The sequence below is a fragment of the Delphinapterus leucas genome, chromosome 1 (genome assembly GCF_059928025.1).
Source record: "Delphinapterus leucas isolate spDelLeu-1000000601 "Yukka" chromosome 1, BTC_Dleu_Yukka2, whole genome shotgun sequence".
Taxonomy (NCBI): domain Eukaryota; kingdom Metazoa; phylum Chordata; class Mammalia; order Artiodactyla; family Monodontidae; genus Delphinapterus; species Delphinapterus leucas.
The window spans coordinates 81964058-81985510 of record NC_143129.1 but is presented as its reverse complement, the minus strand read 5'-3'; the positions used below and the strand labels follow the sequence as shown (position 1 = coordinate 81985510).

Below are 21453 nucleotides of genomic sequence, written 5' to 3'. Positions count from 1 at the left end.
ACCACAAAAGAAACAAGAATTCAAAAAAAAAAAAAGAATTCAAAGTGACTTCGGCCTTCTCGAAATAACATTGGAAGCTAGATGGCAATTAAGGAATCTGTTCAGAATTCTAAGGAAAATTATTTCTAGCCTAGAGTTCTAAACCCAGGAAAACTATCAGTTGTTGGTTAAAGTAGGCTAAGGCCTTTTTTTTTTTTTTTTTAACTTATTTGGTTTTGGCTGCGTTGGGTCTTCGTTGCTGCACACAGGCTTTCTCTAGTGTGGCAAGTGGGGGCTACTCTTCATTGTGTTGCGCAGGCTTCTCGTTGCGGAGCGTGGGCTCTACACTTGCGGGCTTCAATAGTTGCAGCACGCAGGCTCAGTAGTTGTGGCACGTGGGCCCTAGAGCACGTAGGCTTAGGTAGTTGGGGTGCGTGGGCTCTAGGGCTCATGGGCTTCAGTAGTTGTGGCACGCAGGCTCAATAGTTGTGGCTTGTGGGCTCTAGAGCGCAGGCTCAGTAGTTGTGGCACATGGGCTTAGTTGCTCCGTGGCATGTGGGATCTTCCCGGACCAGGGATCAAACCCTTGTCTCCTGCATTGGCAGGCAGATTGTTAACCATGCGCCACCAGGGGAGTCCCTAAAGACATTTTTTAGACATGAAATACCTCAAAATTTTCCATTATTTTCCCTCTCAGAAAATTACTGGAAATGTTTACTAAAATGGGGGGGGAAGACAAGAGAGAAGAAGGCATATACTGATCCAGGAAACAGAGGCTCCAGCTCAAAAGAGGAGTGAGGGGAATCCCACATGATAGTGAAGTCAAGGGGGCTTCCAGGCTGACAGCTGTGCACCAGATGTAGAGAACAGCCAGTGTCAGAGCAGGTCAGATTTGGCTGCAGGAGAGACTTTTGGGAAAGGGGGTTTGATAGAAAACCTGATGGTTTTGAGTATCTTCAGAGGAGATTGAGACTACTGGGGAAATCAGGACATAAATTTGAGCTGAGTGCATATTGAAAACTAAGCAAAGGAAAAGACACCTGTTAGCTTTAGCTGCATTGTATCATTTATGTTTTAATTATAAACAAAAATATTGAATCTTGTAACAACATTTAGATTTGATAATGCTGAGTAGTAGGTGCCTGTTCATTATATCTTTTTTACATGTTTGAAATGTTTCATAAGAATATTTCCACAAATATGTCACTCCCCTGCTTAAAACTCTTTAAAAGCTTTCCACTGCACTTTGGATATTATTCTAACTCTTAATCTTGGATCACAAGACAATGTACTATCTGGCCCCTTCCTATCTCTCTACTTCCAAAACTGTTCCAACCACACTGATATTCTTCAGTGCCTGGATCCAGTTCACCCAGTGTTTGCCAGCCTACCTCAAGAGGCTTTGTACGTACTGTGCCCTCTTCTTGGCATCCTTCCACTGTTGTTTGCATGATTATCTTCTTTAACCTTGAGCTCTCAGCTTTAATCTCATCTCCTCAGAGAGACCTTTCCTGGTCACTCTAAAACTAGGTCATTTTCACTCCCTTAATTCTCTCATTGAGAGAGTGTCCTTTAGTATCTATGACAACTTTATTTTATTTGTTGACTTGTTTTTGTTCTCTTTTCCGTTAGAAGGTAATCTCCATGAGGGCAGGAGCCTTGTCTGTCTTGCTCACCATTGTATCACCAGCAGCTAATTTACCCAGTGCATGGCACATAGTAACCATTCAAATTTTGTTGAATGAATGAATGAATGATACTCAGTATAGCTACTCTGAAAATCTCATGTGTTGGTGATTAGACCTGAGTTCAAATTCTGGTCTTGTTGCTTCCAAGCTGATCCTGTTTTATCAGCTGTAGACAGAGTATATGAGCGCTAATACTTTCCCAACCCCGGTGGGGTTTTAAGGGACCTAACAAAGATGTTTCGTTTCTTTTTTTTTTTAAGATTTATTTATTTTTGGCTGTGTCGGGTCTTAGTTGCAGCGCATGGGCTCTTTGTAGCAGCACATGGACTTCTCTCTAGTTGTGGCGTGCAGGGTTTTTTTCTTTCTCTAGTTGTGGCACACAGGCTCCAGGGTGCGTGGGCTTTGTAGTTGGTGGCACACGAGCTCTAGTTGAGGTGCGCGAGCTCAGTAGTTGTGGCGCGCAGGCTTAGTTGCCCCGCAGCATGTGGGATCTTAGTTCCCTAACCAGGGATCGAACCCGCGTCCCCTGCATTGTAAGGCGGATTCTTAACCACTGGACCACCAGGGAAGTCCCTTAAGTATCTTTATTTTATGTATCTATTTCTACAAATTGACTTATTTTAATGTCTCTGAATCCATATTCACCTCATAGTTTGCTTAGCTTTTCTCCAGTTGTTAGGCATTCTGTTATTCACTGTTACTATCTGTAGTGCTATAAATATCTGTATCAGTCACTTTTCCCGCTTCTGAGTTATTTCTTTGGGCTATATTCCCAAATGAATCAAAGAGCATAGACAGTTCAGTAAATCTGCTCATTTAGATCATTACCTGATAAATGATGACACCTTAAAAATTATAAAAGTTCTGTGGATGTAATGGATGCTCTAGTGATCGTGTTATGATTGATTTTATTGTGACCTCCTCCCAGAGTTTATGAGTGTAACAAACGCTGCAATTGTGACCCAAACATGTGCACAAACCGGTTGGTGCAGCATGGACTGCAGGTTCGACTGCAGCTCTTCAAGACCCAGAACAAGGGCTGGGGTATCCGCTGCTTGGATGACATTGCCAAAGGCTCCTTTGTCTGTATTTATGCAGGTTGGTGATGAAATGAAAGGGTTGCTTTCTGGGGTTAGGACACGGTGGGACATTGAATCATAGACAAGTTGAACTTAAGAATGCTTAACATGTGAACTGGGGGAAAGGGGAAGCCAGAATTTTCTTCTATAAAGAACATGAGTGATGTGCCTGTCTGGGTGGATCAAGAAGGGACAGAAGTGCTTCAGGAGGACGAGAACAAAAAGGGATGAAGGAGTGGGATAGGGAGGGCGGGAGGGAGGGAGACACAAGAGGGAAGAGATATGGGAACATATGTATATGTATAACTGATTCACTTTGTTATAAAGCAGAAACTAACACACCATTGTAAAGCAATTATACTCCAATAAAGATGTTTAAAAAAAAAAAAGGGATGAAATTGTGGACATGATGTTTCAGCAGAGAGACATGATAGTAGAGTCCAGTGTTTCATTTTTTCCCACATCACTCCACTCCACCCAGAGATTTAGCATAACTGAAGAACTCTCTTTTGGTAAACAAAGTAAAGGGGAAGAATGGAATGGCAGAAAGGGCAAGATTTAAAACTATAGTAAGTTCCGCTTACTCTCATAGTTAAGACGCTAAGAAGGAGGTATCATCAAAGAGAAATGAGACACCATAATGGAGGCGATTTGACTCTCTTTGCTGGTGGGCTGGATATTGATGGAATGAACTTTATTCTTTCTAAAAGCACCTCATAACCCTGGAAGGCCTTTCTCTTCATTCCCAGGCAAAATCCTGACAGATGACTTTGCCGACAAGGAGGGCCTGGAAATGGGTGATGAATATTTTGCCAATCTGGACCATATCGAGAGCGTGGAGAACTTCAAGGAAGGATATGAGAGTGATGTCCCCTGTTCCTCTGACAGCAGTGGTGTAGACTTGAAGGACCAGGAAGATGGCAACAGCGGTACAGAGGACCCCGAAGAGTCCAATGACGATAGCTCAGATGATAACTTCTGTAAGGATGAGGACTTCAGCACCAGCTCAGTGTGGCGCAGCTATGCTACCCGGCGGCAGACCCGGGGCCAGAAGGAGAATGGATTGTCTGAGATGCCTTCCAAGGACTCTCGCCCCCCAGACCTTGGGCCCCCACGTGTTCCTGTCCCTCCATCGATCCCTGTAGGTGGCTGCAATCCACCTTCCTCTGAAGAGACACCCAAGAACAAAGTGGCCTCGTGGTTGAGCTGCAATAGTGTCAGTGAAGGTGGCTTTGCTGACTCTGATAGCCGTTCATCCTTCAAAACTAGTGAAGGTGGGGAAGGTCACGCTGGGGGAGGCAGAGGGGAGGCTGAGAAGGCTTCCACCTCAGGGCTGGGCTTCAAGGATGAGGGTGACATCAAGCAGCCCAAGAAAGAGGTAAGCAGCGGCAGGAAACTTGAGAATTGTGGCTTTTGTGTAACTTTTTTGTGGTAACAAACAATGTGGTCTCACCATGAGTCTTTTTTTTTTTTGGCCGTGCCACGCGGCTTGTGGGATCTTACTTCCCTGACCAGATATCAAACCTGTGCCCCCTGCAGTGGAAGCGTGGAATTCTAACCACTAGACTGCCAGGGAAGTCCCTCATGAGTCTTCACATACAGATTATTTACTTGATGGATATTTCTGTGGCAAATCTGATTAACCTACCCCTAATACATTCCTAGTGTTGGTTTAAAGAACCAAATTATTTTAAAGTCAGCCTGCTGGGGGGAAAGTATCTGATTTATTCCAAAGTGAAGGGTTTATAAGTAATTTTTTTTAATTGCTGTTTCAAGTTATCTACATCATTGCTTTCTTTTATTATAGTAGAATGATCTTACAAGAATTGATCTTACGTGTATTTTTAATGATGTTGAAACTTAGCGCATTACAGGTGGTGAACTGTCCCTTGTCCTCGTAAGATTCTGCCCATGGTGTTTTCCATGTACATTTTTTAATACCCTATTGTTGGGAAGGGTTAAAGACCCCTCCCAGGGGGGCTTCCTGATGAGAATGATTGTTACTCTTAACTTGCAGAGTAATTTCTTCACACACACTCCACTTTAGATAGTGTACCTGTTACTGGCTAATGTCTTCGGAGGTCATTTGAGATGAAGTCTGTAATCGTTGGATTTGTTATTCAGGACCAGAAAACATTTAACCCTTCACTTGCTTTCTTTTCCAGGACCCTGATGACCGGAACAAGATGTCAGTGTGAGTGCCTCTCTCTTTGACCTTTTTCCAAGTCTACCTTCTCTAAAGCCTACAGAAGTAGTCTAAGAAACATCCAGTAACCTGACCCCTCTCATGTCTTCCTCTCCCATCAGAGTTACTGAAAGCTCTCGAAATTATGGTTACAATCCTTCTCCCGTGAAGACTGAAGGACTTCGCCGCCCACCAAGTAAGACTAGCATGCATCAGAGCCGACGACTCATGGCCTCTGCTCAGTCAAACCCTGACGTAAGTGACCTTTCTCAAGCTGCACCTTACCCAGCTTTCTGTTTTATTCAGAGTCTGAGTAAAGGAACATTCTCACCTCATCAAGTCTGTCACCGTAATTACTGTTACATATCTTATTTCTCTGGCCTTGACTTCCTGCCTCATTTTCTTTCACCCAGCATCTAATCTTGCTATAGTCTGAGCTCCTTCCTGCATAACCATAGGTAAAAGCAGAGATTCAAAAGGGCACTCTCCATTTACCCTTATTCCTTCTTTTCACCCTTCCGCTTCCCCAGGACATCCTGACACTGTCCAGCAGCACAGAAAGTGAGGGGGAAAGTGGGACCAGCCGAAAGCCCACTGCTGGTCAGACTTCAGCCACAGCCGTTGACAGTGATGATATCCAGACCATCTCCTCTGGCTCTGAAGGGGATGACTTTGAGGACAAGAAGAACATGTCTGGTAGTCTGAAAGAATTTGGGGGGTAGTAGGAAAGAACCAGTTGGAGGGAAAATTCAGATCCTGAGGGTTGAAGCATCTCTGGGAGGGCTCCCTGACTCCCAGCTAAACTGTTAATATCAATGTTTGACACATCCCTTCCCTCTCTTCTTCCCAGTTCCCTACTCTTTTCCTTCAGCCCCTTTATCCAGCAGATCTAATCCTGCTTGAAAAAAATGCCACGTAGGTTCTTTGCCTCAGAGTCCCAGCTTATTGTATTCCTGAGCTGCCCTGGGTGGGATAAAAATGGAAGTAGAATGTCCAGTCATGAGGTAGGACAGGCCTAACCCCATTCTTCCTGTCCAGGTCCAATGAAGCGCCAAGTGGCAGTAAAATCAACCCGGGGTTTTGCTCTTAAATCAACCCATGGGATTGCCATTAAATCAACCAACATGGCATCCGTAGAAAAGGGAGAGAGTGCACCTGTTCGTAAGAACACACGCCAATTCTACGATGGGGAGGAATCTTGCTACATCATCGATGCTAAGCTTGAAGGCAACCTGGGCCGCTACCTCAATGTGAGACCCCTTTCCCTCGCCTGTATGTGCTGATTATCCCACGGTCCTCACATTTCTAGTACTTTTAACACAACTATGTAAACCCACCTTTTCCTGTTATAAATTCTTGATCTCAAAGGATCTTTCAAAACTTCTCTGTTGTGATGGGGAGGATCAAATGGCATTGTTTTCATCCAACTCTCACTCACCCCACAAAGCCAGATTCTGTTTCCTTAGTTCTTATTTGAATCTGTCCTTAACCCTATAGCACAGCTGCAGCCCCAACCTGTTTGTCCAGAATGTCTTCGTGGATACTCATGATCTTCGCTTCCCGTGGGTGGCCTTCTTTGCCAGCAAGTAAGAGGGAGTCAGGAAAGGGGATGGCTGGGGAGGGGCAAGGACTACAGAAATTTGAAGGGTCGCTCCTCCATCTGTGATCCAGCGCCACCTGCATGCTCAGTCACCCCAGGTGCCTGGGTTATCTGCTGTTTCACCACACTCCTTCCTTTTCTTCCTCTTCAGGAGAATCCGGGCTGGGACAGAACTCACCTGGGACTACAACTACGAGGTGGGCAGCGTGGAGGGCAAGGAGCTGCTTTGCTGCTGTGGGGCCATCGAATGCAGAGGGCGTCTTCTTTAGAGGACAGCCTTCTTCCGAACCCTTCCTGAACTGCCCTTTCCTCAGGAACTGGGTCTTCCTGACTTGAATTCTGACCCCCAAGTCTCTAGTCTGGCTACTCCCCCAGCTCCTAGTAGATAGAAATGGGGGTTCTGGATCAGGAGATCCCTTCCACTGTGGTGCTAGCAGGCAGGGCCCCTCCCCCACCTCCTGAGGCATAGAGGTGGGAGAGGTCACCACTCTAACCTAGGCCTGACATCCCTTCAGTCCTCCTGTTGCTCACCCCTCCCATCCTACATTTGTTCAGGTGTTCATGCTTCTAACAGACTTTATTCCTAGAATGAGGGCTGTGTATTTTATTATCCCTGGTTTGTATTGTTTCTTGAAAGTCTTTTAACAAGATGTTAAAACTAAGATTGTGATTTGATTTCTCTCCCTCAACTCCCAATTCGGGGTCTTTTGATGAGAGAGCTGTTTTCCCCCCATCCTTCCCAGTGGGCAGCTGTCATTAATCTTGACCTTTCTCTACTTTTGCTTTTTCTTACTTGCCATCTGAAATTTTTAAATGTTATGTAACCGTGAGGAAGGCATGAGGAAGACTACCTTAGTTTATTTAGTTGATCCCTCTTCTCAGTTCTTAAGAGTCTCAAACACTTGTTGCCGTGTTTTACTTAATCTTTAATATATTTTAATTAAAAAAACCATTAACAGTACGTTTTGGTCTGAAGTGGTCCCTCTGCTGAAACGCCAGGCGCTAGCTGTAATTCTGGCTTTAAAACCAAAACCCCAAATGTTTAATAAATAAAAATTAGAACTAGTTGCCATTCTACTCCAAACCAGCTAGCCTAGGGAAAGAGGCCAGAGAAAGGAGGCAGTAAGATCTTGGACCTGTGACTACGGGGACAGCTGGCAGAGAAGTAACAAAAGACTGTCTGAGCAGTCCCCATTGTGGCCCCCACTTTTTGGCAGAGGTAGGGTAAGGGTCATGTGCACCCTCCTACACTCAATTCATTTGTATCTTAGGAGGGAAAAAGTTAAAAGCTCAGCTTTGGTTTCTGGTCCAAGTTAGGGAGATTAGAAAGGTGAGCCTTGGTCCAACTTTGGCAGAATGAGGCCCACGGGTGGGACAGTAAGGCACGACCCTGGCTCTGGAGGTCTGGGAGTCAAAGGCAGACAGCTAGGGCCAGATTCTGAAGAATAAGGAATGTGAGTTGTGACCCCCACCCCCGGAGCTGAGGAAAGGTCTCGAAAGCAATAGAAAGGACAACTTGGAAAGTAGAGAGGAAAATAAAACCATCCCCCGCTCTAACAAGGATATAACCAACCTCCCCTTCCCTGGGGATAGGCTGGTTAGAATTTGGTTTAAAGGCAACTGGGTGAAAAAGCAGCAGGGGTGGGGACACAGAGAAGAACACCCTCCTCTTGCTTTCTCCTTTCTCCCCAGAGCTTCAAGCGACCCTGTGGGGAGAGTGGGGTAGTTCCTTGGCTTTATGCATTAATCTGAGGGGCAGCAGGGACAACGGTTCAGTCATTCTTACGATGGTTGTTATTGAGGATGGGGTGGCCGTTGGCTAGGGGCCGGCTCTTTGCTCCTCCCCCAGCTGCAGCCTCCTCCCCCTCTGAGCTCTCTGTTTCTTCCCGGTCACTGCGTTCATCTTCTACCAGCTGTGGAAAGGGACGAGAAGGGTTACAAACCCCTAAGGACTGCCTCTCTCTGCAGGCTTTTTCCAGCTACACCCAGGGCCCCCCAGTAGTTTTTACAGGGTTGCTGATATGGGAAGGGAATTTGGGCAGTACTAGAGTTGAGGGGAGTAGGGCCTACACAATGGGGACAGAAGCTTCACCTTTCCAGTTATGAACTTGTGGGCCATGCGCAAAATGAGGTAGGCCCAGAAGATATGCAGCAGCTGTAGCACTCCCATCATGAAATTGAAGAAGTAATAGCCAAAGAAGGCAGGATAGAGCTCCAGTGGGTACACCAGGGTGCAGTGCAGGATCCTTGGGATGAAAAGGGAGAGACAAGAACTGTGAACACAGAAAAGAAGGGGTTAAGGTGGAGGACTGAAAATGTGGGTGCGGAGCAGGGAGACTCCTGATTTCTTGAAAACAGGAGTATAGTGTCGCCTCCTACTCACCAGAAGGGCAGGATGACCAGTCGGGTGATGATGAAGACAATGGCGAAGACGATGAAGATGTTGTTGCAGGTGTTTTTCCATCCCGCATAGTTAAACATCTTGGCTGACTGTGTAGATAGCCCCCATCCATCATGAGCTCCCTACTCTCCCGTATACGTTCCTATGTACGCCCCAGTTACCACACTGGCTCTGTGCCCCCAGCTCCTTAATCCCAGGAACGTCCACCCCCCACCACCACTACCCCACCACCACCACCCCACCGAAAATGGATAGAGGGACAGAAGAACCTGCACCAGGGTCTCTAGGCTTGAAGAAATGCCCAGAAATCCTGACCTCCAGCAGGTAGTCAGAAGAGTCATGCAGAGCCATGATAAGAGTCCCTGCTCGGACGTAACTGGCAAACCAGGAGAAGCTAATGAGGATGATGGTGGCCACGTGGTGGATGATCTGTTCCTTGAAATCCTGTAGAAAAGATGCAGCCTCCAGAGGACCTTTTCCTGGTCCCTAGCCTCCATTCTTCCTCCCCCTCACCTTTAATTCCACTTATCCCACAACTCCATCCAAAGCACCCAGAAGTCAAAGGGGAGGCTATTCATCCCAGGGCTTCATTTTGGCTCCTAGGCTTAATGGCACAGCCCCTTGACCCACCTTTCGCTTGACATCAGAAGCAATGCTGAAGAGCAGGGACCAGTAGAAAGACAGTTCAATCATGTAGTACCAATACTGGGAAGGGATCATGCTCTGGGAGAGGGGAGAGGAAAGAGGAAGGTAAGGGACCCCAGAGCAACTGGACTCAAGGGTCTCACCTCTCCAAACCCAGCCCTCCCAGAACATGAGGTTATGTTTAGCACCATGACTCCAGTCCTTTCTGTCACATATTCTGAGATCATCTCTTCACAAGAATGTGTATGTCCTAATCCTATCCTACACTGGTTCTCTTAATCACCCCATGTAAGGAATCAGGACCCATCTCGTACCTGTATGGGATATCCCTCCCAAACTTTCCTCATGTCATAGAACCAGGGTTTCTGCAGAGAGATGGTGAGAGGTTGAAGGAGAAGGGACCCAAATTCTGTGGCCTCATCCCACCTTGCCGGAGAATCTACTCCCACCTCCCAGTAATCCCCACTCACGTCTACAATGACAGCCATGCCGGCAATGAAAGCAATCAGGTAAAACGTGAATCTCCAGCTGGAAGAGGAAGCAGAAATAGCTAGGAGAGTGGGGTGGGAGAATGGCACAGCCCTCCAACCAACCCCCAAGTACCTCCCTCCAGATAGCCTTTCACGGATATTAATAACCGAATTTCCCTCCTCAGCTGGGTATAATCTCCCTGCATACAGCTACGACCCACCCCTCCCACCAAAATACATCAGACCTTCCTCTGCCGCCCAGTTTCTCTTGTTCCAACCTCCCCTACCTTGCTTCTCGGAACTTCTTGAGGAGACTGGGCCGGTCCTGGTTGCGGCGGCGGCGGAACCAGCGCTCTACCTGGCGGCCAGAGAGCCCGCTCTGCCGTGACAGAAGCTCTACCTCTGCCTGAGTGTAGTGAAGAAGCCCATTACACTCCGCTTCAGAACTCAGCAGCACCCCACCCTCTGCCAGTAATGACCCAAGTTGGCCCCACTGCTTTCCCATCTCTTCCGCCACCAGAGCTGGCATTCCAACCCTATCTCCTCCTCACTCCCCACCAGAACTCTTTAACTCCCAGAACAGGGTCTGCAGCTCATACCTGTTTGGGCTGCTTGCCACTGGTCAGGTAGAAATGCTCCAAAGTGGGGTTGAGAGGTGCACGCAGCCGAGTTTTCTCTTTTACATTCAGGAGGGCAGCCAGTGGTGTAGCCACGTAACTGGGGAAGGGATATGAGTGAGGACCGTCTGGCTCTCTTGAAGCACCTCAGTCTCCTGGTAGCCCCTAAGCTAGGGGGCTGGCGGGGCGGGACTGCAAGCTCAGACAACTTTATCCTGGGCCTCAGTTTCCCGGCAACGCCCTCTCTGGCTGCCTTGGGCTGCCCAGAGCTGACAAAGCTGCCTGTGTTCACTAGCGACCAGGCGGGTGAAGGGTGAGAACAAATAACCATTGAAGGAAAGGGCCTGGGGGTGCTGAGCCCTCAGAAAGACAATGCTGCCTTCAGTAGGGGGCACACAGTAGGCAGGGACCTGGGTGGTGAGAACACCAGGGTCCAGGACCAATTAAACAGCAAGAGACAAACTTGAAGTACAAGAAACTGTGGCTGGCAGCCAGGGAAGGCATAGGGGTATGTTGGTATGCTCACAGCTCAAAGAAGTATCGAATGATGAGGAAGAGCAAGGCCAGGGGTAGTGTGATATAGAGGTCTGAGGCTTTGGCGTAGACACGTCCATCTCGGTCTTCTAGATCAGCCCAGGTTAAGTTCACAGGGAGCCACAGCCGTTCCCACCAGAAGTAGTCATATAAGGTCTGGAGCATCCTGAGTGAGGAAGGGGAAGGTAGAGGGCATCAAAGCAGGCAGCAGTGTAAGAAGAGACAGATGAAAATTTTCACAGTGTTAACAGAAAGAGCAGGGGCAGAGACTCAAGTCCTGGGTTTTGGTCCTGGCCATGTGGACAAATCAGTTTCCCCATCTGAAATATGGTGGCTTTCCAGCTCTAACATTTACTATGCACATCAACCAAAGGTGATGCTAACACCCCGTAGAAGTCCTGATTCCCTAGACTTAAGAATCTTGGGGTCTCTCCATCATTTTGCTATCCTCAAGTGGAGGACAGGCAGGATCTGGCCCTAGAAGCTGTAGCCAACAATCTTAACTAAAGTCAGAGGCATCCTCCCTTCCCCGCACTCTCCAGCCTCCCCCTAGTGCCCCCAAGCAACCCATAACTGGAAGCTTCCTTGCCAGGGAAGCCCAAGAAAGGATTGCAGGGTTGGGGCAAACCCTTCCTCCTCCTTCCCTCTAAGCCACTGAGGCAGCAGGTCCTAGGGAAAATTAAGAGGCCTGAGTAAAGCAAAATTATGCTCCCAAAGAATGCTGAGCTCCAGGACAACCAATGGACATCAAAATAGTGCACACAAGATTAATACCCCATGCCAAGCCATCCAGTTCCAAACATAAGGCAGAAGAACCCAATCTGAAGCCTATCCTCAGAAACAAAATGAAGACAAGGCTTCAGGGAGTCAGGGATTGGGGGACAGAGAGTCGAGACAGCAGACTAAGACATCTGGTAGAATTAGGAGCTATTTCTTATTAAGGCTCATCTAGAAAATAAAATACTAGTCTGCATGGGGAACACCCATCACAAATACCCTCGGCTAGGAAAGAGCTGCTGCTTTCCCCCGCCTCCCCGCTTTCCTCCGCTGAAAGAGAAAGGATCTACAGGGTGTTAGTGACTACCTGAACACCCGAATGAGGAAGGGAGTGATCTGGGCCCCAGGCGGGGACAGCAGCTGCTTGGAGTTGAGAGAAGCAGCAAGATGATCCTTAAGAGACAGTGATGCTGGGACCACACAACACCTGGCAGTCCCGGGACTGAGCAGTGAACCCAGAAGGATGACAAGGGCAAATCTGCCAGGCTCCTGACCCCTCGTCCTCCCAGGAGGGAGGCTCGGTGGGTGGTATCCAGGCTGGCCTTGAGACTAAAAGCTGACACAGAAGGAAGGTAGTCCCCTCCCAGCCAGGGAGGAAAGAGAGTTGGGAGATTGTTCTCCGCTGTGAACTGGAGACCAAATGGTGCCGCTCTACAGCTGAAGGCTGATCGTATCACAGCTGTGCTGGGCTGCTCCTCCGACGGCTCCGCCCCCACCCACCACAGAAGCACTTGCGAAATCCCTCTCAGCCTGTCACGGGTCTGTATTCCAGCTCAAGGACTTTACCCTCTTGTCCCCACTCCTGGTCACTGCTCTCTCAGAGGTCAGCACTGACAGTAAAGGAGCTTCAGCTCCACCCGCCCCCAGCAACACACACACTCACTCACTCACACACACACACACACACACACACACATTCCAGGCCTCAGCTCCTGAGGGTACTGCCACTTCCCCCTCCACCTCAGCCAGAAGAAATACTTAATTAGTTAAAAGAGATGGAAGCCTTTTGAACTAAACAAAATTAAAACACAATTATCCACAGTAGAACTCTCCCCACGCAACCAGGCACACACACACACACTTTTTTCCTGGAGAGAAGTTGTAGAAAATTTAGTAGAGAAGGGACAAGGCAGAATGCCTAGATGTGGTGGCACACCTCTGGCTCTTCCCTTCCAACTTTTTTGCTTAGCTTGATTGGAGATGAGGAAATAGACCTGACCCAGTCACCTCACTGCTATACCTCTTGGAGCCCAACTTCTCCTCCATTGAGGTTTAAAGCCAAGGGCACTGTCAGGCCTAGAAATTGGGTCCCATCCCTGACCCGGCTTCCCGTCAGTGGAAACCGGCAGGGAAGTTTCTCTTGCCACAGATATTGTGAGGATTAAAGATTCAGAGGGCTGGCTGGGGTCCTGGAGGGTATGAGTGGAGCCCCTCTCCCTGATTCCTGGGGTCCAGGAATGTCTTATGCCAGTCTGATCCTGACAAAGAAGATGAGGAGCTGGGGGAGTAGGCAGAGGGTCAGAGAGAGGTCAAGGGCAAGCGCCTGGACAAGATCTCAACCCCAGGACAAGACAGCACCTGTCCCCTTCCTGCTCCAAGCAGGGAGAGTGGAAGATGGTGTGAGCAGGACAGCATGATGTGTCAGGAGTCCAGAGAGGCAGATTCTGAACTAGGGCTCTCTCACACCTGGGTTTCAGGCTTTCTGTGACCATAGCCCTCCCTTGCCACCCAGTACTTCCATTAGCAGAGGAGCAACTGCCCCAGCCCTGCCCGTCACCCCCCAGGGCCTAGCCCAGCAGGGAGAGGCACCAGATTCAGCAGGGTCAGGACTTCTGACTCCATGTGAGGGGGAAGGGAGGACAACAGGGGCTCCCAGCCGGCCTCATTTACACTTCCCCACAGAACCAATCAGTCTGCTCCCAGTGGCATCCCTGGCACACCCAGCCAAGTAAAGGGATCCCACAAACAAAAAGCTGGGTCAAGAAAAGGGGATGTTCCCTCAGGATAGGGAGACAACCCTGCTTTTCTGGGTCACGTTACTTAATCTCCTGGTGGAGAAAATCACACCTATAAATATTTTTCCACTTATAGAATTTACTCCCACACACACATGACAAGACAATAGTGTGTGTGTGTGTGTGTCTGTCTCTCTCTCTCTCTCTCTCTCACAGACACACATCCTCACCCAGAGACCCAGACACCACTTTCTGAGGCACAGGCTGGAGAGGGGCCAGCAGAGCGGGGATTTCGTGGGCACTGGATTACCAGCAACTTGAACAGGGCTCTGCCCAGCCCCCAACATTTGCCCCAACTCTGACTGACCTGTCCCAGACCCTCACCGATGGACGAAAAGGGGCAGAAAGTCCCCATGGGGGCTTGTAGACCCAGCTGGCTAGGAGGGCAGAAGTTTGAGTCTGGGACGAAGAGATCTCACAGACTCAATGGGATAACGGTCCCAGCAGCTCTCAGTTTGGAGGAATAATTAAGGAAAATATAACAGGATCAGTAAGTAAGGGAAGAGAGAGTGACAAAGAGAGGGTCCCACAGACTCCCAGCTTCCACTGAAGCCTGAGGGACTACAAAAAAGAAGTGGAAGAGGACCTGAATAGTCCTCCTTGTTTCAGGGAGCAACAGCAGGTCATGAACTAGAAGGCAGCGAGCAATGGATGAAGCCAAGAAGAGGTGTGTCATTGCTCCAGGCTGCAGTGTAGGTCCCAAAATTTTCATTTTTCTGGGCTGCCCCACCAGAGGCCCCAACGCACCCGAATACTGCATGAGACTACAGCCCCCATGGGCAGGTGGAAGAGGAAGATGGGGGGCAGGAGGGGGTGTGTGCAGAAGGCACAGTAAAGGATCAGCCAGCCCGTGGCCAGTGACAGGGGAAAGTGGAAGCCCTCCTTCCCAGGGGGAAAGCTGGCCAGAGGCCCCAGTGAAGGAAGTGGATTGTGGGGCATCACGGCAGACAAGGAACTCTCTCTCTTCAGAACAGAGGGTGTGCAGGTCACTGTATGGTTAGGGCCAGGCCCAGTGGGAGGAGGCTGCAGACAAGTCCTTACCCTTAGGAGTCCCATCACAAGCACTGTCGGCCACCCACAGGGGCCCAGTCACCTCGACTCTGGTACGGGGCAGCAACCCTTCCAACACAGATGTGGGAGGGAGTGATCACCTGCTGGAAGCCTTCCCTGATTCAATTCTCTGGAAAGAGGGGCTCAATCCATTGCTCAGGATCCTCAGAACCCCCTGCTTCCTGGACCTGTCTACTCAGGTGACAGACCAGATTTTGATGCCAAGAACCTGGCTTGGGAAGTGAACCCCTAAGCTGAGGCCAAAGACTATAATCACACACATGCAATTAACCTACTCTCCAGAGAGCTTCTGGGCCAAAAATTAGCCAGGAGGGGAGGCCCAGAAAACCAGTTTCACCAGAAGCTCCCCCCGACCGCAGCCCCACACACCCCATAACGGTACAAGAGCCTTAGCCTTGGGGGGCCGGGATAGACACTTAGAGCCGCACCTTCCTGTTTCCCGTTAAGCACATGGACGCTCTGACCTCCCTCCCGGAGTGGGCACAGTGAACCGGTAAGAAAAAGCAAGACCCTCCACTCTCCTCCCACTCTATAGCCACGGGACCCTCCGGGCCAGGGGCCACGACGCGGGCCCGCAGCCGGGCAGGGGTCTCTCATGCAAGTGTTCACCGGGGCTGCCTACTCCCCGACAACGGGGCGCCTGGGGCTCAGCTGTCCGCGAGCAGCCCCGCGTCCCCACCTCCCGGTCCCTACCTGTTGCCCAGGAAGGCTCCTCCGGGCTCGGGGCGGCGCGCCCGGGGACGCCCAGGCGCACGGCCAGCCTGCCCTCGGACGGCGCTGGGGGCCCGGCCGCTCCCGCGAGGCGCTCCGGCCCGCCCTCCCCCAGGCCCGCCGCCATGAGCGCACCCGGCAGAGGCCCCGAGCCAGCTGCGGCGCCCCGCGCCCGGGCCCCTCTCCCCTCCTCGGCCCGCTGCCTTCCCCGCCGGCCCTGTGCGTGGAGCCGCGTCCTCACGGCACCCCAGTTCTCCCAACTTTTCCGCGCCGCGTCCCGCCCCACCCCTGCGCGCGGCGCCTCGGGCTCCCGGGAGGCCGTCCCGACTCACTCGGCGGCGGCGGCAGCGGCGGCGGCGTCGCGGAGCTGGCCGGGCCGGGAACCGCTGCTCGGTCTCTCCTCTCGTCCGAGCTCCGGGCCCCCTCCGGACTGGCTCCGCTCACTCCTCTCCTCCCCCTTCCGCCCGCCTGCCCTCCCGCCCGCCTGCCAGCTCCCTCCCTCCTCCCCCTTCCGCCCGCCCGCCTGCCAGCTCCCTCCCTCTCCCTCCTCCTCCTGCCGCCCGCCGAGCCCAGCCGAGCTGAGAGCGAGCCCAGGCAGCCCGGGAAAGAAAGGCCGCGAGCAGCACAGGAGCCGGGAGACTGGGCGTGGGCCTGCGGCCCGGCGACGAAAAGGGAAAGGAGGGCGGGCGGCGGGGCCGGGGCTTCGGCGCGGGGCAGCCGCGCCCAGCCACCGCCGCCTGCCACCGCCCCCTTCCCGGCCCGCGGCCCGGGGCGAGCGGCGGAGACCGAGGCGAGGACCCGAGCCCTCGCGGCGCCCGGCCGGCGGCCTAGCCCAGTAGAATCACCGCACTGGGGGAGAAGTCCCCGATGAGGGCAGGCAGTGTGGGGACTCTCCCAGTCTCTCCGTTAGAGGTGCGCTGTAGTCCCGGGCACCCTGGGACAGACCCGCGAGGTGCCCGGGGATCGGGGCGCGGAGCGGTCGGGCCCCTGCACCACTCCGCCCGCCCCCAACTGAGGTCCTCGACCTCCGCCCGGCTGCGGCCCCCAGTTCTCTTTGCCCGACCAATTGCCACACTTACCCCCTCCAGACCCACTGGGCAGCGGAGGGAGGGGGGCTCCCCGGCTCCCGGCCGGCGCAGCCTCTGCGAGTCCATCCCAAGTGCCGCACGCCGAGGCCGAGCACCTCTCCAGGGCCGACCCAGGCAGCGGACCCTCGAGATTCGGCTGCCCTTCCCAGCGCAGAGCCTGCGACCCCTAGGGCGGTCCCCCACCCAAGACCTGCCTTAAAACAAACAGCGTTTCCACCCAAGTGCTGTAAAACCTACCCCCAGTGGCACACATAACCTATAGTAGCAGACTCTGAAGGAGCCAAACCCCAACTTTTGTTGTGTAAAATGTATTTGAGTTTTAAATCTAGACCACGTTTATCCGTATTCAAGTTCATATTTTAAAATGTTTTTCCCTTGGACTGGTAAAACTGATGTTTCAGGAAGAGGCAACATGTTTATCCTAGAAAACTGGCCTTGATTCCTAATGAGGACAGAGTGTGACTAAGATGTGTTTGAGGGTTTATTTAGAGAGAGAGCCCGCCTAGTAGAGGTAACTTAATTTTTTACCTTAATGAAATGGCATTTTTATACTGTCACCGTTAGAACCTCTGACAGTAGCTTGTTTCATGGTTTATCTAGACAAGTTCAGGTGCTTTGACAGTTCTCTTAGGAAAGAATGTGACCTCCCACTAATCCAGTTTGAGAGCTTGGCCCTCACTTAAGACGCTATCTGGAGAGGTAGAGAGGCAGAGGCTGACTGACTTACAAACTTTTCCTTTGCTCTTTGCAGTGGGACCCCTGGCCCAGGCCTACATTGGGGAAATGAGACTTGGTCCACCCCCTGGCCCCTGGCCCCTCGCCCCCTGAACCGGTACCCAGGGGACTCTCCAGCCTTTTTTTAGCCCCAGACTTGCCTGATTTTCCAGTTCCCAGCAACCCCTCCAGCCCTTAATTTCTTTGCCCCAGGCTGAACTTTATTAGCATATCATATCTTTCTACCCCTTTGTTTCTCCCCCTTCCTCTGCCTTCCAATTCCTAAGTCCTCTGTCTTGAGTGCCCTCCCCAGATTCCCTTTTCCAGCAGGGTTCCAGTGTCTCCTCTTTGGGCCCCAGCTAAACTTTGGGTACCCCTCTTCTCCCTCCCCATCTCTGTCCTACTTGGCTCCCCTCCTTTAGTTTCTGAACCCTTTTCTCGGGCAGTTTTCCTAGACTTTCCCAAGTCCTCACCAGACTTTTTAAATGATTCCTCAGAGAACTGAAGACCAGTTAACTTTCTTTTAAGATAGCAGTGGGAGGGGAAGTTTGGGGCAGAAGCTGAATAGACAAGGCCTGAAAAATAAAGATAAGAGGGTGTACCCCTCCCCCAGGAGACAAAGGAGAAGGTGGATGGAGAAAGGGAAACTGGGCCTCAGGCAGCATTAGAATGATGCTACCAGTTTAGAAACACACACACACACACACACACACACACATACACACACACTCTCTCTCTCTCTCTCTCTCTCTCTCTCTCTGCCTGTTTTGGACCAAGGGATTTTGATCACTGTGACCCATCCCCCACCACCCTGGGCTGGCATGGCCACGCCCACAGTGCCCCAAGCTGCCCGCCTTGTTGTGACTCACTTCCTCTGTATGGGCTGCTGAGGTGTCCGGAGGTGAGGCTGAGGACACAACTAGGCCTTTGGCCTGGGATTTAGGTATCTGGGACAGGCAAAGACATGGACCCCAGTTGTGGAAAGTGGATCTTGGTCTTCCCAGGTCAGGCTGGCTTGTGCAACACAGAAACCTATTTGGATAAAAGAGTAGAGCTTGGCTAGTACGTGAGCAGAGGGATTGAGGTGCCAGGAATTCTGGGGAGAAAAAGTTTTATAACAAGAGGAAATATGGCCAGGAGGAGTTTCTATGTATTCTGAAACCATGCAATGCAAAGTATTTGCAGAAAAGCAATATGGACTTAGAGTTGAACAAGTTTTCATGAGTCAACAGCTAAGACTCTGTATGTTACTGCTTATCCTCCTGCATTCCACTAAGAGGGACCCCAAGTCAGCCATGCCCTTGTGAATGAAAAAATGTTGCCTGCCATATCAGTAAACAAAGGATGTTGCAGCCAGCAAGACATCATATTACAGGGACTTCCCTGGTGGTCCAGTGGCTAAGACTCTGAGCTCCCAATGCAGGCGGCCCGGCTTCGATCCCTGGCCAGGGAACTGGATCGCACCTACCGCAACGAAGATCCCGCATGCCTCATCTAAGACCCGACACAGCCAAATAAATAAATATTTTTTTAAAAAGAAAAGGCATCACATTACAGCTGCCCTGACAGTGAATCCTAAGAGAACTCAGGATGGAAATGGGATGCCCACCATCAAGCTATCAGCCACTGCAGCCACCCCCCCCCAACAATGCACCCTGAGGAGACTCAGGATGGGAAAACACAGGATACTGGCCCCAGATAGCTGAGATACATATCAAAGGAATGATTTCAGTGAGCCTAGACTTTTGCATCTTTCCATACATAGAAAAGCACTGAATTCGTTAACTTGACATGTCTTATTTTCTTTAATGAACAGTAATCTTTTGATATTCTTTTTTTATATAAATTTAATTATTTATTTATTTATTTGTCTGCGTTGGGTCTTCGTTGCAGTGCGCAGGCTTCTCGTTGCGGTGGCTTCTCTTGTTGCAGAGCGCAGGCTCTAGGCACGTGGGCTTCAGTAGTTGTGGCACGTGGGCTCAGTAGCTGTGGCTCGCGGGCTCTAGAGTGCAGGCTCAGTAGTTGTGGCGCACAGGCTTAGTTGCTCCACGGCATGTGGGATCTTCCCAGACCAGGGCTCGAACCCATGTCCCCTGCATTGGCAGGCGTATTCTTAACCACTGCGGCACCAGGGAAGTCCCTCTTTTGATATCCTGACTGCCTGGTTCTTGTTACAAAACTCCTATATATCCTGCTTCTCCCTCACCTCTTCAGAGCAGTCCCTCAGAGCTGTCTGAGAGACTGCGTCCCAGGCTTAAGCCCTCAGTATTGTCTGCCAAATAAAACATAATTCTCAACTTTTACGTTGTGTGTTATTTTTCAGTCGACACCCTCATCTGAGTGATGAGGAAAACACTGAGAAGTTAGGAGACCTGGATTCTGGTTCTAACACGACGGCCTCTGGAAGTCACTCAGCCTCCTTGAGTCAGTAACAGGAGGGTGGTAGACCAGGTCATCCCTAAGATCTCCTCCAACTCTGAAATTCTAAAATTTAGAGCATGGGGTTGGAGGGTGATTTAGTAAATCTGAAAACAACCTCAATCTGGCCCTGGAGTTGAACAAAACAAAACCCAGGGACAAAAGGAGTGAGATTCCACCAGCTTCAGGCGAGCATTTGTAAACACATCACACACACACTCCTAGGCAACCAGGACCACTCTTCTGCCTCCAAATTCAGGATTCAGCCTTGCAGGTCAGCCAGCAGTACCTTGCAGAGGTTTGGACTGGGGAAACAGGAGCCCTCTCTCACCCTTCATTTCCCCCTAAGCCTGCTTGGAACGTGTGCCCAAAGAGATTCTGAAGGGTACAGAAAACCAAAGGCACAGGGACCCTGGCTGTGGAGCCGCTGTACTACGGTCTCCTGCATGTGTCCTGAGGTCTGTCTCAGCAGGGTCGCTTGCGTAGATGTCTACCTGAGGCTCTTCCCCGACTCTGCCTGCCCACCAAGTTCACCTAGGAACCTGATGTCCTCGGGAGACTGTGCTTCCCAACAAGTGGGCCAAGAGAGCCCCTGGATATCTGTGGCTGGAGCCAGAGCCTCAGAGACCTCAAGTAGCCGCCAGGAGTCTCGAGGCTCTCTCTCAGTGGGTTTCGATGGCCTCTTGTGGCCAGATTGGGGATTGGCAAGAAAGAAGTTACAGAAGAGAGCCAAGGTTGGAATTCTTAGGGAGATGCTAATAACAGTTATCGTTATAAAATAACATAACAATATTAATTATTACATATTAGTTAACATTTTGACATGTGTACTTACCATTCTGTGCCCAGCTCTCTTCTAAAGTGCTTTACGTGTATTAATTTATTTAATTCTCACAATAGCCTATAATATAAACACTGTTATTATCTCCATTTTGACAAGGAGGAAACTGAGCACAGAAAGGTTAAGGTGGTTGCCAAGGTCACACAGCAGACCAGAATTCTAAGTCTAAGGAATCTGGCTTCAGAACCTTTGTTTTTAATCACCATGCTGAAACTGCATCCCATTTTTCAGGTTGCCAGGTAAAATATAGGATGCTCAGTTAAATTACAATTTCAGACAAACAGCAAGTAATTTATTAGTATAGTATATCCTACGAAATATATGGGTCATACTTAATACTAACAAATTATGTGCTGTATTTACTAAATCCGGCAACCCTAATTTACAAGGCACTTTTCTCTGCCAAGTGCCATCACACATATTACCTCATTTAATCCTCCCAGGAAGTCTATTCTCAGGTGCCCCAGGATTCCCCCTCCCCACCACCCCCACACACACACAGTTCATCTTCTCCCAATATTGCCTTTTTTTTTTTTTTTTTTTTTTCAGGTAAAGAAAACAGAGGGACTTTCCTGGCGATCCAATGGTTAAGACTCTGCAAACCCAACGCAGGGGGCACA

General features: G+C 50.4%; 2 protein-coding genes across 8 annotated transcripts in view; one reads left to right on the top strand and one right to left on the bottom strand.

Annotated features, from left to right (window-relative positions):
• Positions 1-7492, top strand: part of SETDB1 (SET domain bifurcated histone lysine methyltransferase 1) — a 30322-nt gene extending 22830 nt beyond the window's left edge. For all 4 annotated transcript variants that reach the window (XM_022564175.3, XM_089915875.1, XM_022564176.3 and 1 more), the window contains 8 exons: positions 2596-2765; positions 3496-4124; positions 4912-4940; positions 5054-5186; positions 5462-5627; positions 5970-6181; positions 6429-6517; positions 6683-7492. In XM_022564175.3, coding sequence (XP_022419883.1) covers positions 2596-2765; positions 3496-4124; positions 4912-4940; positions 5054-5186; positions 5462-5627; positions 5970-6181; positions 6429-6517; positions 6683-6800 — 1546 coding nt within the window. In that variant the 3' untranslated portion in view covers positions 6801-7492. The remainder of the gene's footprint in view (positions 1-2595; positions 2766-3495; positions 4125-4911; positions 4941-5053; positions 5187-5461; positions 5628-5969; positions 6182-6428; positions 6518-6682) is intronic.
• Positions 7441-16246, bottom strand: CERS2 (ceramide synthase 2). Of its 4 annotated transcripts, none has more exons than XM_089915908.1 (11): positions 16105-16244; positions 11191-11364; positions 10647-10764; positions 10335-10453; positions 10048-10105; positions 9892-9942; positions 9563-9655; positions 9248-9376; positions 8915-9021; positions 8624-8804; positions 7441-8444 (listed from the first exon to the last, which is right to left on the bottom strand). In XM_089915908.1, the coding sequence occupies exons 2-11, from the start codon at positions 11361-11363 to the stop codon at positions 8304-8306; spliced, it is 1170 nt and encodes a 389-aa protein (XP_089772034.1). In that variant the 5' UTR covers position 11364; positions 16105-16244; the 3' UTR covers positions 7441-8303. The 4 variants fall into 4 exon arrangements, with proteins under 4 accessions (XP_089772034.1, XP_022419885.1, XP_089772044.1 ...); XM_022564177.3 differs by having other exon boundaries at positions 8624-8777; positions 16105-16242; XM_089915918.1 differs by lacking the exon at positions 9248-9376 and having other exon boundaries at positions 16105-16246.
• Positions 16247-21453: the final 5207 nt, after the last annotated feature.

Coding starts and splice junctions, on each gene's coding strand:
- CERS2 (XM_089915908.1), bottom strand. CDS start 11,363: ATGCTCCAGACCTTATATGACTACTTCTGGTGGGAACGGCTGTGGCTC. Junction 9,656..9,891: donor GGGAGGGATATCCCATACAG/GTACGAGATGGG, acceptor CCCCTCTCCCAG/AGCATGATCCCTTCCCAGTA. Junction 8,805..8,914: donor CTGGTCATCCTGCCCTTCTG/GTGAGTAGGAGG, acceptor CTGTGTTCACAG/TTCTTGTCTCTCCCTTTTCA.